Source organism: Megascapheus bottae, chromosome 28 (genome assembly GCF_031878675.1).
Source record: "Megascapheus bottae isolate mThoBot1 chromosome 28, mThoBot2.hap1, whole genome shotgun sequence".
NCBI lineage: Eukaryota > Metazoa > Chordata > Mammalia > Rodentia > Geomyidae > Megascapheus > Megascapheus bottae.
Window position 1 is genome coordinate 8,075,339 of NC_143536.1, and position 18,253 is coordinate 8,093,591.

The window sequence follows — 18,253 nt, forward strand, 5'->3', positions numbered from 1 at the left end:
CTCCTCCGCCGATCCTCCTCTTCGCGCGCGAGCAGCTGAGCCCCGGGGGCGGGGGCGCGTGCCGCCGGCGCGAGGGGGGGAGGGCGGGGCGGGCCGGCGCGCGCCGCGCCCAGGGCTCGCGGGGACCCGGGGGGCGCGTGCCGCGGCGCCGGGCGAGGCGCGGGGCGGCGGGGCGGCGCGGCGCGGCGGGGCCCCTCCCCCCCGCAGCCTGGCGCGCGCCGGCCGGGCCGCACCGCAGCGGGCTCCGCGCGTGCGGGCCATGTCCACCTTCTGCTTGGGCTTGGCCGGCCGCGCTTCAGCACCTGCCGATCCGGACAGCGCCTGCTGCATGGAGCTGCCCGCCGCGGCCCGGGACGCAGTCCGGAATCCCGTCCTCACTACCGCCGCCGCCGCCGCCCTCGTCTCCTGCCCTGGGGAGCTGGAACTGGCGTTAGAGGAGGAGCTGGCGTTGCTGGCGGCTGGGGAACGGCCGTCCGATCTCGGGGAACATCTTCAGGCTGAGCCGGGGCCTCCGGCCGAGGCAGCCGGACCGCAGCCACTGCCTACCCAGGACCCCGAGCTGCTGTCGGTGATCCGGCAGAAGGAGAAGGATCTGGTGTTAGCGGCCCGGCTGGGCAAGGCACTGCTGGAGAGGAATCAGGACATGAGCCGGCAGTACGAGCAGATGCACAAGGAGCTGACTGACAAGCTGGAGGTGAGGACCTCCCCCTTCCCTGGATGGGTGGGCAGCGGGGGCAGCCCAGGTAACCTCCATCGCCGGGCAGTTTCAGGAGCCAGGCACCCTCCCCCATTTCCATCCTCGCCCTACCTAGAAGAAAAAAATCATCAGGGAAACGGAGTAGGATGGAAAGTTTGTAATCATCGGAACGGGGCAGTCGTTGAACCCATCTGACTCTCCCACCCTGCTCCCAGCCTTGGGTCCGTCCGCGGCTCCCACTGCTGCGGGCCGTTCTATATAGGTACTGTACACAGCATCTAAAATAGAGCTTACAGTATGACTAATTTATACAGCACCCAGGCGATGTCTGCACACACAGAAATGGGAAAGTGGGGAAGCATTTAAAATATGTTCCAGGTTTTCAGGGAAGTAGTTAATCTCTAATCAGGGTGTTAGCCATCAAGCTTTGCATTTGGGGCTTTAAGGCCTCTAGATGCCCTTGTCTTAACTCCCTGGCAGCTCAGAGTTGTGGGAACAAGTGCCCCTAAAAAGGAGCTTTATATAGCCTGCAAATACTCAGGGATTAGAGAACGTGGTTCCATTGTAGAAATCAGACAAGGCAGGGCTCAACATGTGACCACTAATAGTGGATTTAATTTGGGCCTCAGTAGTTATGAGTATTTAAGTATTACTTTTTTTCTGGATTCTGGATCTCAGGCTCACACAATTGGATATGAAACCTTATTACTTTCAACAATTGTTATAAATAGACTTTTTAAAGTAATCACTAATATTTCCATCAAAGCTATGTTTGTCGTTCTTGCTTTTAACTAGACAAAGGACTTGAATGCATTTCTTTTAAAAAATGCAAAAAAAGGAGAAAAAAAAAGGGAGAATGTTCCGTTTATGGTAGCTTTTCTTCTTCGTCTATTATTTTTACTCAGTATGGCTGTGACCAGATCTTATGTTCTTAGTTACAAGTAAAGAATATGGACCTAAATAAGATCTTAATTTGATCCTAGTAGGGTTAAGCAGTCAGAACATGGATTCAGAAACAATTCTGCAATAAGATTTAACTGTGTCTTAAGGCAGCAACATGTCAAAAGTGTTATGGAGGAGGGGGGGGAAGAAACCAACCAGTGCTCTGTAGTTCAGCTGGCCTATTAACTAGGTCTGCCAATGGATGAACTCCTGAGATATGTCTCTGAAAGTTGTCTGTGAAACTTGTGTGCAGACTGCCAAAAAGTAACTTAATGAATTGAATTGTTTAATTTCCACTTGGAATGGAGGTTCAAGAATAAAAGGGTGTCTTTTTTTTTCCTAAAGAGATTCAGTTACAAGGCTCTGTAAAGAAGTACTATAGTAGAGATTTATACTTGTGATCTGAAATTCCTTCAGTGAGAGACTTGATTGAAGAGACAACAAACTTGAAAGGAACATTGTATCAGTTTGATTGGTGATAGATTTCATAGTAACCCTGAGTGTGAAGTTACACACATCCTGCTCTCCATGTGCAGCCTGTATAGTTTCTTCAACAAAGGAAAAAGACTTCAAAATTCCACTGCAACAACAAAAAGATTTTATTGTAAAAGCATAAATTACCTTTGGTATTTTGTAATTGACTTGATGGTCAATAAATAAGAAAATAGCCTAAGCCTCTTAAGTTTCTACTGAAGATCTTCATTCCTTTACTGTTCAGCACATAAACTAAATTTGAATTTGAATTCTGGAGAATAGCTGACAATATTGTTAATATATGTAACTTCTGACTTGTGCACTTAAAATGGCTAGTGACAAATTAGTTGTTACATATAACACATCTTGAAAAAGTACATTTAAACTTTAACAGTTTATGCTAGCTCTTCTAGATGAAAGCTATAAAGTTTCATCTAAGTGTGCTTTTTTTTTAAGAGGAAATGAAGATCTGCTCTGTTGCTAATGTTGACCTTGAACTTCTGGACTCAGGTGACCTCTTGCCTCAGTCTCCTGATTAGATGGGACTACAGGGATGAACCATTGCATTCAGCTCTTAATATTACTCTAGTGCACATTTAAAAAATAGCTTAAAAGGGGCTAGGAGCCTGGCCTAGTGGTAGAGTGCTTGCCTAGCATGCATGAAGCCCTGAGTTTGAATCCTTGGTACCACATACACAGAAAATACTGGAAGTGGTGCTGTGGCTCAAGTGATAGAGCTCTATCTAACCTTGAGAAAGCCCAAGGATAGAGCCAGGCCCTGAATTCAAGCCCCAAGACTAGCAAAAAAAAAAAAAAAAACCAAAGCAAAACAACAACAAAAAACAGCTTACAAGATATTTCTATTAGTTTTGGTGGGTTCCCTCCTTGTTTTTGTTTGTTTGTTTTTGTTTTTCCTTCCTATGGAGTTAAGGGTCAAATGCAGGGCATATTATAAGCACTTAACTACTCCCACCTCTTAATTCTGAATTTTTAGGGTTGATGTGAGAGTAACAAACCTGATTTATAATAGAAATACTTAATATTTACATGTGAGTTTTCCTTTCAGTATATTTCTTGAGCAACCTAAATTTTAAAATGTCCATTTACACCAAATGCTTTCTAAAGTTTAACACAGTTGCTATATTTTCAATTAAATGTTCGGGAGTAAGGATCCCTGTAAGGGAGATTTATTATTTTCCAGAGATTGGCACACATTAGACTCAAATATATTTTCTCACAAGTTGGTAGGAGTGGCATGACAGCTTTATAATCCTAGCCACTCAGGAGGCTGAGGCAGGGGATGCTGAGTTTGAGGCCAGCCTAGCAATATAATGGAGTTCTTGTGAAAAAAAGAAAGAGGGAGGGAGGGAGGGAGGGAGGGAGGTAGGGAAGGAAGGAAGGAAGGAAGGAAGGAAGGAAGGAAGGAAGGAAGGAAGGAAAGAAAGAGAAAAGAAAGAATAATATAAGTAGCCTCAAAGGATAATGGCTTCACTGTTGTTATACTGGTTTTATTTTAGTCTCAGTTGTCCTTTCTATTTTAAAATCTAACACCTTCTAACTTCAAGTCCAGTAAGCAATTTTCAAGATCTCTCTCACCTGCTTATGGGTACATATTGAGTATTTGTTCAGTTCTGTGGGCCAAGCCTAAGATTTTCTTTTGCCATTTCAGAAATACAGTACTTGATCCCGCTGTACTTTTTCATTTTATCTTTATACATGCAAATTTAGTTTGTCTTGTCCTTAAGTACCACCTAGCTATGACATTTTATTATATTTTCCTATTTTGAGAATCTTGACAATTTTTATACAGACTAAAAAAATACCAAAGAACCCTGGAAAATAAGAACATAGGTAGAACTTGACATCTATACTTCCAGACATTCTATCTAGATTTTCCTTTTAATTTAAGACTTAAGTGACGATGTAATTCTAGGAGAATGTTCATTAATAACAGTCTTGATTTTTGTCAGAGTAGGAAATCTACAAGAGAGAGTTTGTCTCCTGTTAGCGAAATAAGGCTACTAGGTAGCCAGAGGTTCACGTGTCATCCCAGCTACTCAGGAGGCTGAAATCAAGAGAAATGAGTTCAAGGCAGAAAAGTCTTAGACTTCATCCCCAAAATAACCAGCAAAAAAGCAGGACTGGAGGCTTGACCCAATTGGTGGAGCTTCAGTCACAAGGACACTATCCTGAGTTCAAGCTCCATAACTGTCAAGGAAAAAAAAAAAGGCCAGATTAGGCTACCAATAAGTACCACCAGTCCTCAGCCCCTCCCCCATGTGGATTGCTTGTTTGAGCTGCTTGGTTGGGCTGTTCACTGGCAGCTGTTTGCTGAGTGTTTTTAAGTCTCTCTGTTCTTTTTAGAACACAAGCCTAATTTATCTGGCCTCTCAGTAATGCTGTGATTGCTGAGTTCTTGCTGTTGCCTTCTGCTCAGTCTTTCATTTTGGAAAAATTCAATAAAACCAAGTATACCAGTTTTAGGATTGCGGTTAGCACTTGTTTCTGGATTCTATCTTTATGAAGTTTCTACAGTGAGTCTTAGAGTGGTCTCATTTTTGGAAATTCAGCAATATCAGGGAAACATTGAACAAAATATTCTCATGCTGGTGAGAAGGCCCTTTTGTGATTCTTTTCCCACATGATCCAAACTGAGATAGTATAATACATACATAAAAGTTATGTGACATCACACCATGAGCCCAAAGGAGGATACCCTTAGGAGAGGAACACAAAGGCACAACACTTATGAACATCTGAACAGACAACATAATATTTATCAATGTAAACTCCAGGGAATAGAAATGAGATTTTTTTTCTTTGTTAAATAAAAAAGTTAGGTTGGGACTAGGAGTGTGGCCTAGTGGTAGTGTGCTCACCTAGCATGCAAAAAGCCCTGGGTTTCGATTCCTCAGTACCACATACACAGGAAGTTGCATACCATGTTTTTGGTTGTTGTTGTTGTTGGGGTTTTTTTTTGCCTAGAGCTAGTCTTTTTTTTTTTTTTTTTTTTTTTTTTGGTGGGTCATGGGCCTTGAACTCTGGACCTGGGTACTGTCCCTGAGCTCTTCAGTTCAAGGCTACATCCCTACTCTTGAGCCACAGCCCCACTTCCTGTTTTTTAGTGGTAAATTGGAGATAAGAGTCTCACGTGTTTTTTTGGTGCCAGGGCTGGCTTTGAACCAAGATCCTCATATCTCATTCTCCTAAGTAGTTAGGATTGTAGGTATGAGCCATAGCATCCAGATTAGGGCTAGTCTTAGACCAGACTTGTGCCTCCCTTCATACCTGGCCTTCACATATTTTTTTGACTTGTCAATCATGGTAAATTTGCATCTTCTGTAGCTACATTTACATCTTCTGTAGGTAAATTTGACTGAGAAACTCATTAACTCAAAGTAAATGAAATAAGATGTCAGAATAAAATAGGAAAAAACTTACATTTTTTAGATGCACCTCAGATGCCAAATGCTATATCTGATTTTCTTGCATGATGAAAAGCGGGCCTTTGTGGTTTCCCAAAAGCATTCTAACTTGAAAGGTAAGAACTTCAGTTAGGAATGTAGCTTCCTAAGATGAGATGACTATTCATGTGCTCATTTTAGGCAATTCAGATAATATCAGTGCATGATGTAAACCTTCTTAGTACACTCAGAGTTTCCTGCAAATCCAAATAGACATTTCTATATAAATATACACACAGAGATACCAGTCTTAACTAATCACAGTCTGAAGAACTGCAATACAGGTAGTGGATTTATTTTCTGCTTGTTTTTGTTTTTTGGGTTTTGGGTTTTTTGTTTTTGTTTTTGTTTTTTGCCAGTCCTGGGGCTTAAGCTCAGGGCCTGATCACTTTCCCTTGGCATTCTTTTGTCAAGGCTAGTGTTTTACCACTTGAGTCACAGTGCCATTTCCAGCCTTTTCTGTTTATTTGGTAGTGAGGAATTGAACCCAGGGCTTCAATGCTAGGCAAGCACTCTACCATTAAACTGCATTTCCAGACCTAGGTAGATTTTTTTTTTTTTGCCAATCCTGGGGCTTGAACTCAGGGCTTGAGCACTTTCCTTGGGCTTTCTCAAGACTAGTTCTCTACCACTTGAGCTACAGCACCATTTCCAGCTTTTTCTATGTATGTGGTACTTTGTGCATGCTAGGCAAGCACTCTACCACTAGGCCAGACTCCAGGCCCTCCAGGTAGATTTTAAACAGTTATACAGGAACTTTTCTTAACACACCAAAGGTGGAAAATGGTTAGTTTAACCTGTGCTGATCTATGTATTTGGCCATTGTACATAGTATCATTTTTAAGTAGAACACATTGGCCTCTGAAAAATGGCATCCGTATTTATATGACAAAAAGCAGTGGGCTAAGTCTTATTTCCTTCAGTGCTATTATTGAGCTGCTATTTCAAGCCATTTGTACTAGTTGCATTTGTTCACATACTTTATTCCTTTTCATACTTTATTATCTCCTACCAGACTGGATTCCCATAAAAGGAGTAGCCATGTCTGTTTTGTTCATCACTGTGTCCCCAGGAAAGTGCCTGTGCCCTGGTAAGAATGGATGAATAGGCCAGAAATAAATAGGCAATGCTTAAAAGTGGGCTTGCATCTGAACCTGTCTTAATGATTTTGAAATACAGTGTTATGTCATGACAAACATTTATTAAGCTGTGATTTAGAGCACCAAGCTGTCAAGTGACTTAAGACACTAGTTTCAGCTTTGCTACTTATTTGACATTGAACCAGTCACTGCTTCTGTTGCCTCACTTGTAAAAAAGATGGTTAAAAAGATCTCCAGGGAAATTATTTCCTTCTCTGAAGATCCTATGATTGAAAGTCTGATTTTATACCATGTATAGTAGACAGTTCTAAAAGGAACCACCTTTAAAAAGTAGTATGTATTTTGGGGCCAGGAGGGTAGCCTAATGATAAAGTGCTCACCTAGTATGCACAAAGACCCATTTCGATTCTTCCGTATCACATATACAGAAAAAAGCTGGAAGTGGTGCTGTGGCTCAAGTGGCAGAGTACTATCCTTGAGCAAAAAGTGTCCAAGGACAGTGCCCAGGCTCTGAGTCAAGCCCCAGAACTGGCAAAAAAAAAAAAAATACGTATTTTGATTCTGAAACTCACCTACAGGTTTTTAATTGTATAATTCACCAGTCAGTTATGTGACTTGCTGAATTTCAAGTGAATTCCCAAGTCTAGAACCTCCCAGAAAGAATAAACATAACATTGTTTCCAACAGGAATGACGTTTTCTTTGGGAAGCCAACTCCTTTGTTGTCCTGGAAGAAGAATATTTTTTTGTAACTGTGAATTGGGCTACTTTTCCTATGTGGCAGGTTGTTTTATTTTGCTTCCTTTCTGGGAACAGGGAAAGTTAAAAAGAGTGTGAATAGAAAAATAACAGGAAAGGCTGTGGAATATTTTAGCAGTTTCTCAACCTTCTTCACGTTTTACCCAGCACTTAGAACAAGAGAAACACGAACTGAGAAGGCGATTTGAGAACAGAGAAGGAGAGTGGGAAGGGCGAGTGTCAGAGCTGGAAAGTGATGTGAAGCAGCTACAGGGGGAGTTGGAGAGGCAGCAAGTCCATCTGCGGGAAGCGGATCGAGAAAAAACACGGGCTGTACAGGAACTGTCAGAACAGAACCAAAGGTTATTGGATCAACTCAGCCGGGTGAGTCACAAGAATTGATGATATAAAATAGTAAATGTTGAAATTGAGCTTCTGTGTGATGATAGGAATGTACATGGTAAAAGCCAATCTTGTTTTTGCTTCCTTTGGAGATCAAATCATAATCTATCTGCAAGAAATTTTAGACATCAGGAGCCATGACCCATGCCTGAGACGAACTAGCTTTAAAGTGTCTTTGACCCACTCATAACTTTGGATTCTTCTCATTTCTAAAGTAAAGGAGCTGTGCTTAATGACTTCTAATGTATCTTTTACCTTTAAAAGATAAGCCTAGAAAATTTTTATCATTAGAGGATGGGAAAAAAAAATCTGTCAATGCTGGTAAAATTGTGTTAACTCAGTTCAAATAGTAAAAGGTGTTGTCCTATTATTATTATTATTATTGCCAGTCCTGAGGCTTGAACCATGGGCCTGAGCACTGTCGCTGAGCTTCTTTTTTGCTCAAGGCTAGTGTTTTGCCACTTATATTGTCACTTCCTGCTTTTTGTTTATATGGTAATAAGGAATCGAACCCAGGAGTTCATGCATGCTAGGCAAGCACTCTACCACAAAGCCACATACTCAGCCCTGTCTTTACTATTTATTATTATTTTTTTTAGATACTCAGTTTAAACTTAAAGCTTAGAGCTTTTATACAGCTGAATTTTCATTGATGCTTTATTTAACCAATGTACATAATGAAAGGAGTTATCACATCTATATTTGAAATTTTTAAAGTTTCTACATAAGTAAAAATTCTTTATTTATGATTTATAAAGTCGTGTCATGGAAGTATAAATTAACTAATCAAAGTCAAGACTAAAGTCACTGCCAAGATAGAGGTTGAAGACTGAATGGGTAGACATTTAATTCAAATTTAGAACCTACCTTAAAAAAAAATCCAGGAGTGTTACTAATGCCTTGGTCTATAAGTCTACTTACTTTTGAAAATTAAGATCTAGATTTATGCCAGGTGTGGCGATGTACACCTATAATTCCAGTATCAGGAGGCTAAAGTAGAGGAGAACTGTGAGTTTGAAGACAACCTAGGTTATATAGTGAGCCCTACCTCAAAAAAAAAGTTATATTACTGTACTTCAGTCCTTCCTAGACATCAATAATAAAACTACTAACTCTTTAGTTAGCGGATAAAAAGAATTTTTATCACATTTCTTTCCTTCCTTCCCTCCTTCCTTTCTTTTTTTTTCCAGTCCTGGGGCTTGAACTCTGGTCCTGGGTGCTGTTCTTGAGCTCTTTAGCTCAAGGCTACCATCCTACCCCTTGAGCCACAGTACCAATTTTCTAGTGGTTAATTGAAGATAAGAATCTCTGGGCTGGCTTTGAACCACCGTCCTCAGATCTCAGCCTCCTGAGTTGCTAGGATTACAGGTGTGAGCCTCTGCACCTGGCCTGGCTTTTTCTATGTATGTGATACAGAGGAATCGCACCCAGGTCTTTGTATATGCTAGGCAAGCACTCTACCACTAGGCCAAACTCCCGGCCAACATTTCTAAAAGTTACTCTCTTTATGATTTCTGCCTAGTCTTGGGGTTAGTATTTTGTGCTTCCCTTTTGGAGGAAGACGTATGTAGGGCAGAATGTAGTAAATTACTGAATCTTCCCTGGGTTTAGTGGGTGACACTATAAGAAGTGTTTTCAGTCTTTGTATTACATGTGTTTTCCTCTGGTCTTCCACAAGGAATTGTGAGGGAAATGCTATTGATGGAGAAAGGAGAAAAAAAGAGAGGAAGAAAAAGAAAATGGAATAACTTGGAGAATAACTTAGTGAATTACAGAAAAATATCAGTGTATGTGAAAAGTGAGGTTTTAGTGGTAGGTAGAGCTAAAGGTTTGCATACAGGTTTCCCTCTGGAGAAGCCAGTCACCATTTACTTGCTTGGGAAGCAAGACCTAGACAATCCCAGAAGTCATTGCACAGGGCTGGCTCACTCCCAGTGTTTCTGAATCTGTTTTAAAACCTTTTTCAGCAGTTTGGGAAGGGAACCATTATCCTTGTAAAAAAAACATTTTATGGAGTTTTGAGCCTCTTCATTCATTATTCATGTTGGATTACCCAGAGAGGTCTGGCCAGATTGATTTATGTGTTCAAAAACATTTATTTAATGTAACTCCTTCCTAGCAAGTGTTTTCTTATGAAGACTTATGGAATTAATGCAGTAAGTCAGAATAATCAAAAGGATATTAAGATTTCTTGGGGACCAAATTCACGTTGAAAAGTCAGATTTCACCCTGGTTACTTTCTGATCTAGTGAAAGGGAGGTGACCAAGATGGATGAAGGTTGGAAACAGATGCTCATAGGTAACCACTGAGCTTAGAAATGACTCTCATTAACTGAGTGACCTTTCTCATGCCTCAGTTTCCTTATGTTTAAAATAAAGGTAAAAATTTGTGCTCTCAGTGTGAACATGGAGTAATTGTTAACAGTGAGAAGCATATGAAGTTAAGTATTCATTTTGAGCAATGTCTTTTTGTTGTTATTGTTGTTGTTGGCTATGGGTCTTGAATTCTGAGCCTGGGCGTTGTCCTCGAGTGCTTCAGCTCAAGGCTACCAACCTACCCCTTGAGCACAGCACCACTTCCAGTTTTCTGGTGATTAATTGGAGATAAGAGTCTCACAGACTTTTTAGTGCCCTGGCTGGCTTTGAACCTCAATCCTCAGATCACAGCTTTCTGAGTAGCTAGAATTACAGGTGAGAGCCACCATGCCCAGCTAAAACAATGTCTTTACAATTGTCCCATTGCCTGATTTCATTACAAAAATTACTGTTAAGCTGCTCCCAAAAGAATGTAGGAAGATAACATTTCCACTAGATCTAGATTCTTGTTATTCTCTCTGGACTTGAATATAGGCCTTTGGTGGTTTTGTGGCTTTTTTACCCCCTTTCTCTTCTTAAAGCAGGACATGCCCCTGGGGTTTCCATTAGCAGCAAGTTTAGATTGCATTTTATTAACATTTTATTCACTGGGCATTCAGAAACTAGAGGAGTTAAGTGCTTTGAAGTGAATTAAGATTCTCCTAGGACAAGATAGCACACAACAAAGGTAGTAGAGGCCACATTGGGCTTTTGTTGTTGTTGTAATATGTATAATGTGCTTTTATGAGTATATATTGTATAATATCTAAATCACAGTGTATTATTACCATAATATTTTTGTCCAAAGTATTTTTACATCTATTTCCTTTGGCTGCCATAGCTTCTAGCCTGGTTCTTTAAAAACAACAACAGCAGGTGGTCCACACCTGTAATCCTAGCTATTTAGACTGCCAAGAGGATTGTGGTTCAAAGCCAGCCCAGGCAGGACAGAACTCATCTCCAGTTAACACCAAAAAGCCAGAAGTAGAACTGTGGCTCAACTGGTAGAACACTTGAGTTCAAGCCCCCAGGACTAAGAAAACAAAACCTATCTATTTATCCAGCTTTAATTTTTTGTTGCTAGGTTTGAACTCAGGGCCTCACACTTGCTTAATTTATTTGCTTGACTGGCACTCTACCACTGGATCCATGCCTCCATTCCTGCTTTGTGCTAGTTGTTTTGCGATGGAATCTAGTAAATTTTTCTGCTTGGGCTGTCTTTGCACCAGAGATATTCCAGATTTCAGGCTTCTGGGTAGCTAGGATTATGGATATATAAACCACTGATATCTGGCTAAAATTTACCTTTTGTTATTATTGTTGGGGCAGGGGGAGGGAATTGCACTCAGCCTGAGTGCTGTTCCTGAGCTCTTTTGCTCAAAACTAGTCACAGCTCCATTTCTAGTTTTCTGGTAGCTAATTGGAGATGAAAGTTTCACAGACTTTCTTTCCTGTGTGGGCTGGCTTTAAACCACAATCCTCACTCAATCTTAGCTTCTTGATATCTGAGGTAGTAGCTTGGATTACAAGTGTGAGCCAGCAGCTCCCAGCTAAATGTTACCTTTTAAACATAAACAACTCAGCCAGGGCATGGTGGCTCCTAGCTTCTCAGGTGGCTGAGATCTGAGGATCAAAGTTCAAAGCCAGCCTGGGCACAAAAGGACCTTAGACTTTTATCTCCAATTAATCTCCAGAAAACAGAAGGGGGTCTGTGGCTTATGGGTAGGGCAGTAGCCTTGAGCTAAAGAGCTCAGGGACAGCACCCAGGCCCATAGTTCAAGCCCCATGAACCACCCCCACCAAATAAACACACACAAATCAGTGATTCTACAGTGTTTACAGTGCTATGCCTTCATCACCTCTCCTCAGAGAAGCCTTGTATTCATGAGCAGTCACTTTTCATTCCTCATAACCTTGAATTAATGTGCCCTAACCCATGGCCTAATCCACTCACTTACCTTCTGTCTCTATGGATTTTCCCATTCTAGACATTTCATGTTGATGACCTCATACCATATGTGGCATTTTGTGCCTGGCTTCTTTTCACTTGGCATCATGGTAAAAAACGTTCACCCATGTTGTAGCATGCATCAGCACTTCATATCATGTTATAGTGGAAGAATATTCTATTGTATGTATATAACTTACAGTACATTCTCTGTCTGGTGGACATTTGGGTAGTTTCCAGTTTTTGGTTAATGTAAATAAGGCTGCTGTGAACATTCATGTACACGTATTTGTGGGTTGATGGTGCTTTTCAGCACTAAAATAGGATATTATGAGCAAATATATCTGATGAGCTTCTGGATCTTCATTATGATGAAGGAAGGAATGTATATTACTCTCACTTTACATCTAGGAAAACTTCAGGGACAGAAAGATACATGACTTGATTAAGTATCTTTGAATTCAAGACTGATTAGACTTTCTGTGCCTCCATTTCAGGACTTCTAAGTTAGCAATTAAGATCATAGACTTTGAAGCCAGACAGACCTGAGACCAAACAGCAACTCTTAGCTAGGAAAACAGAAATGTTATTTCCCTTTTTATTTCCTCCTTTTATTTATGTAAACAAGTGTCTTTATTACTGTGTTAGGTAGTGAGTGTTATGAGGACTGATATATAATGCATATAAGGCTTATTCATCATTATAATTACCATGTCATATTGTATAAGTGAGATTCTTATCTGGTCAACCTTGATTCTGTTAATAGCAGAAAGATCTGACATATAAAGTGAAATATCATTCTAAAACTTTGGGTGCTTTGCATTTATCTGTAAGATTTTCCTTTTTGTTATTGCTGATAGAGGATCTTGCTGTATAGCCCAGACTGGTCTCAAATTCATGATCCTCCTGCTTCCATATCCCAGGTGCTAGATTACAGGTACCACTACTTAGGTTGGTGGCTCATCTTAATGTGACCAATATTTTGTTTAGTGCTTAAGTTGATATTCAAAAATACTTGTGTAAAATTTACCTAAATCCTATTTATTCCATCATTCTTAGTATCCATTGGACATTGTTGCATATACACTGGGGCTGTCATTCTTCCAGTTTATTTGGGTATTTCCTTATTTGGACAAAAAAATGTTATCTTCCAATTCCAAAGATTCTGTATCACAGCTTGGAACACAGGTTCCCTTGTTTCTGATAATAATGATGTACATAGTAGCAGACTTGCTGTTTAGCCTTTTCTGTCTTGAGAAGCAGTTGGAGTAAAATATTATTTTCAGAATGAGTCTCAGTAATGTTAGAAACTTCAATAAGAGATAAAAGAGAGCATTTGCATTGTTTTTATTATTAATAAAACACTGTTCCCACAGTCTTGCAAACATTGGAGGCAGACTTCAGTACCTGCTGATGACCAAAGAATGGAAAAACCTATTAATTTCTCCTAGGGAATGCGATTTGAAATTGCTTAGGAACTTCTGCGATTTTTTTCCTCTCCCCAAATGCACAGCTTTAGAGTTTGTAGACACTGATTATGATATTTTCTTACACTTTTTCCTGTGGCTTTATGTGTAATATATCATCATGTCTTTCTTTCTCATTCTCTCTTATATCCCACCAACTAGTTATAGCTAGACCTGTTTTCTTTACTAAGACCAGAATGTTAGTTCCCTGTAGAACTGAATGTATACAATTTTGGGAAATTCAGAATGTAGGTGTTGTTAAGAATAATTCCTTCTGAGGGCTGTGAGCAAGAGGTAGATCTGTTGTAGGTCTATCTCAGTGACTTGTAGATGGCTATTTTCCCCCCTGTGTCCTTGCTCGTGTCTTGGTTTCCAAAGTTCCTTTCCATTTGAGACTGTCAGTCACATTGGATTAGGATCTGCTCTAAAGATCTCATTTTAATTTGCTCACCTTTGTGAAGACACAGTCTCCAGATAGATCACATTCTGAGGTAATAGGATTAGACTTCTATAAATGGATGGATATGCTATACTGTCCAATCCATATCAAGAACTATTTTTCATTAAAAACCCAAGGTGCCATGAATTGAGAAGAGTGACCACAGATGAGAATAGAAAAGAGCTTTCGTGCATTGACTTAAAGCCTCAAGTATTTTTGTGTTGTAGAGTTGGGTTTCATGCTGAGTATTTTAATTTAATTTTTATTTTTTAGGTTGCTCTTCATTTATTTATTTATTTTTGCTAGTCCTGGGGCTTGAATTCAAAACTTGAGCACCGTCCTTGGGCTTTTTTTTTTTGTGTGTGTGGGTCATGAGACTTGAACTCTGGGCCAAGGCGCTATCCCTGAGCTCTTCAGCTGAAGGCTACCACCCTAACCCTTGAGCCAAAGACCCATTTCCCTTTTTCTAGTGATTAATTGGAGATAAACATCTAACAGACTTTACTGCCTGGGCTGGCTTTGGCCATAATCCTCAGATCTCAGTCTCTTGAATATCTAGGGTTACAGTGGTTAGCTATCAGTGCCTGGCAAGGTTGCTGCCCTTTTTGCTCTTATTTTTCCAGGGCCCTGCCTGTTAGTCCTTCAACCCTATAAATACTTACCCAGTTACTCACACTCAGAACTTGTTATGCACCTGGCTTTGGGTGTTTCTCTTTTAATTGTCCCATTGAAGCTGTATTTGGGGCAATATTTTTTCTTCAGGCTGAGTGAAACCAAAAAGAGCTATCACCATAGAATCATTGAGACAAAGAAAGGGTAAAATGCCATCAACAAAGCTATCTTCAGGAAGTTAGGCAAAGGTCCAAGGCAAGGAGAAATCTAAAGCCTGCATTTTGAACTAGAAGGACTTAGACCAAGAGATGCATGGAGGAATCATCTGAGATTGGTATAAAGAAAGGTCTATTGTAGCTCAGGTAAAGCCAGATACTTTGAAGTCTGTGTCTGTGGGAGCTTGGCACATTGAAGGGTTGGCTGGGATAGGGTGGCTTAAGTGTCTAAGCTATACTTGAATTGCCCTTCTTAGACATTCAGAAACTCTTAACTTGGCCTTTTTTCTCAGTTCTTAGGTTTTGTAGATTTTAATTTTCATTAATTTCTTTTCAGTGCTAGGAATCAAACTCAGAATAAATTGGGATTTTTTTGTTTTGTTTTGAGCTGTTTGCCTTTTCTCCCCCCTTCTCCCCCCCTTAGTACTATACTAAACTTGGAACTCATGGCCTTATACTTGTTAGTCAAGGATATACTTGCTACCACAGGACGAATTTCTAAGTTAAAAAATATATAAAGGCTAGTAGAGTACTTATCTCACAGTTACAAGTCCCTGAGTTTGATTCATAGTATTGCAAAAAAAAACAAAAAACAAAAAAAACTCAGCTCAATCATAAAGTAAAACCCTGCCTTGAAAATAAGCAACCTCAGAAAGGACTGGAAGTATGGCTGAAGTGGTAGAGTGCCAACCTAACAATTCTGAGGCCCTAGTACCATGAGGAAGAATAAAAGAAGAAAGGAAAACATGACAACTTTGGCTTTACTTTTTTTCCATATGTACACATACATGCATTTTTTTCTTTTTTCAGCACTAGGGATTAAACCTAGGGCCTGTACATATTAGGCAAGTGCTCTGCTGCAACCACATTTCCAGTCCACATGCATCTTTTTTCTATTTGTCATTGCTTCCTTTTTGTTTAAACAAAATGATTTTCTTTTACTAGATGTTGAACTTTTTTATTTTTTAATGTACTTTTCTATATAGTATATGCAGATGTACCATAGTACAACGTTTGTTACTTAGACATATATGTATTTGTTTCAGTGATTTGGTATTAGAATCATTCTTGCCATTTTTTTTTTTGCCAGTCCTGGCCTTGAGCTCAGGGCCTGAGCACTCCCCTTGGCCTTTCTCAAGGCTAGAGCTCTACCATTTGAGCCTCAGCACCACTTCGGCTTTTTTCTATGTATGTGGTACCAAGGAATCGAACACGGGTCTTCATGCATGCGAGGCAAGCACTCTACCACTATGCCAAACTCCCAGCCCCTTGCCACTTTTTTGTACTGTTATATTTGCAGTTATCTAGAGCAATTCCCTGGAAACAAAGGGCTAGGTCAAAGGGCATGTACATGGAATTTTTAATGACTACTACCATTTTTCCCTCCAAGAATGTTGTAGTAAGTCTGTACTCTCCTATGATTATTAGAACTGCATGTATGAGTAGTATAATTATAAAGAAAAACAAAGGTGATTATCAGCACAAAATTCAGGAAAATAGCTACCTGGGGAATGTGGTAGAAGATTCAGAAAACCTCATTTTGCCTCTTGGAGAGAAGGATATTAGAAAGTAAATAATGTTCTGGTTTTTGACCTTGTGGGCAATTATGTGAGTGTTTGCTTTATAACTATTTGTTAAGTAATAAATACATGTCTTATAAATTTACTTTTTTTATGGGTCTTGGAGCACTGTCGCTGAGCTCTTCAGCTAAAAGCTACTGCCCTACCCTTGAGCCACAGCCCCACTTCCCATTTTCTAGAGGTTAATTGGAGATAAAGAGTCTCAGGTCCTTTTGTGCCAGGGCTGGCTTTGAACCTTGATCCTCAGATCTCAGCCTCCTGAGTACCTAGGATTACAGACATGAGCCACCTCACCTACCTTATAAATTTACTTTCATACGTGTTATATGTATTTCACTAAAAAAGCTGAGACTGGTGACATATGTCTGTAATTCTACTATTGGAAGTCTGAGACAGAAAGGATTATGAGTTCAAAGCCAGCATGGGTTACATAGCACCATGTCTCAAAACAACTCCCAATACCACCAAAAAAAAAAAGGGGAAAAAAGAGAAAAAGAAAAGTCAGGTGCTGGTAGCTCATGCCTGTAGTCCTAACTACTCAGAAGGCTGAGACTGGAAGAATTTCAGTTCAAAGTTAACTGGGGCAGAAAAGTTCATGAGACTCATAGTTGCTAACCACCAAAATGCTAGAATGAAGGCAAGGCTCAAGTGGTAGAGTACCAGCTGTGACAGAAGGCCTTCGTACCAACACACACATACAAACAAAAACAACCAAACAGAAAAACAATTCAGTTGCCTAGCATTCACAAAGCCCTGGGTTCAATTCCTTGATATCATATAAACAGAAAAAGCCAGAAATGGTGCTGTGATTCAAGTGGTAGCACACTGGCCTTGAGAACGCCTAAGGACAGAGCCCAGGTCCTAAGTTCACACACCAAGACTGGCAAAGAAAAGACAAAAAACTCGGTCCAGGAGTGTGGCCTAGTGGTAGAGTGCTTGCCTAGCATGCAGGAAGCCCTGGGTTTGATTCCTCGGTACCACATAAACAGAAAAAGCTGGAAGTAGTGCTGTGGCTCAAGTAGCAGAGCACTAGCCTTGTGCAAAAGAAGCTCAGGGACATTGCCAAGGCCCTGAGTTCAAGCCCTAGGACTGAAAACAACAACAGAAAACAAACTCAGTTATCTGTTCAACAAATATTTGTAATGTATGAAGACACTCTCCTGGGTTACTAGAATGCTGCAGAGAACAAGGTAAATTCCCTGTCTTAATACATTGCAGGAGTCAGGTGGAAATTAGTGCTAGGAAGAAAATAAACACAAGGAAGAGGGAAATGTGGTGCCTATACAGCAACTTAATTTTTGATAGGATTGCTAGGAAGGAACCTCTGGGTAAGTACAGTATGAGCAGAGTGTTCCATGCAAAGAGAACAGTTTGTAAAAGCCTAGGAATGAATGGAAAGGAGGCTAGTCAGAGTTTATAGGACCTTGCCAGACATGTTATGGAGTGTGGGTTAATTTGGGGTGCTGAGAAGACAGTGATACGTTTTACACAGCAAAACCTCACCATCTGATTGATAGTTGTTCAAGGATTACTTTAGGTCCCACAGGGACTGTAGATGCATGGAGACCCTCAGAGAAGCAGCTCTGCAAGTGGGTAGCAGTTAATACCTTTATTATGGAGGCAGGAAGAAGGGTTAGCTAGGATAAGTTTTTGACAGGGAGCCAGTAAGGCTGGCTAACCAAATAAACAGGAATGGGAAGAGAGGAAGGAAAAATTAAAAAATGACTCAATCATCAGGCATGTAGTACACATCTGTAGTCGGATGGAAAATTCAAGGTCAGCCTATGCTGCTAATCTTTCCTCGGATTATAAGAAAAAAAAT

At 40.4% G+C, this 18,253-nt stretch overlaps 1 protein-coding gene across 2 annotated transcripts in view; it reads left to right on the forward strand.

Annotated features, from left to right (window-relative positions):
- Positions 1 to 207: 207 nt before the first annotated feature.
- Bicdl1 (BICD family like cargo adaptor 1) overlaps positions 208 to 18,253 on the forward strand; it is a 70,978-nt gene continuing 52,932 nt past the window's right edge. For both annotated transcript variants that reach the window (XM_090320240.1, XM_090320241.1), the window contains exons 1-2: positions 208 to 694; positions 7,583 to 7,798. In XM_090320240.1, coding sequence (XP_090176366.1) covers positions 260 to 694; positions 7,583 to 7,798 — 651 coding nt within the window. In that variant the 5' untranslated portion in view covers positions 208 to 259. The remainder of the gene's footprint in view (positions 695 to 7,582; positions 7,799 to 18,253) is intronic.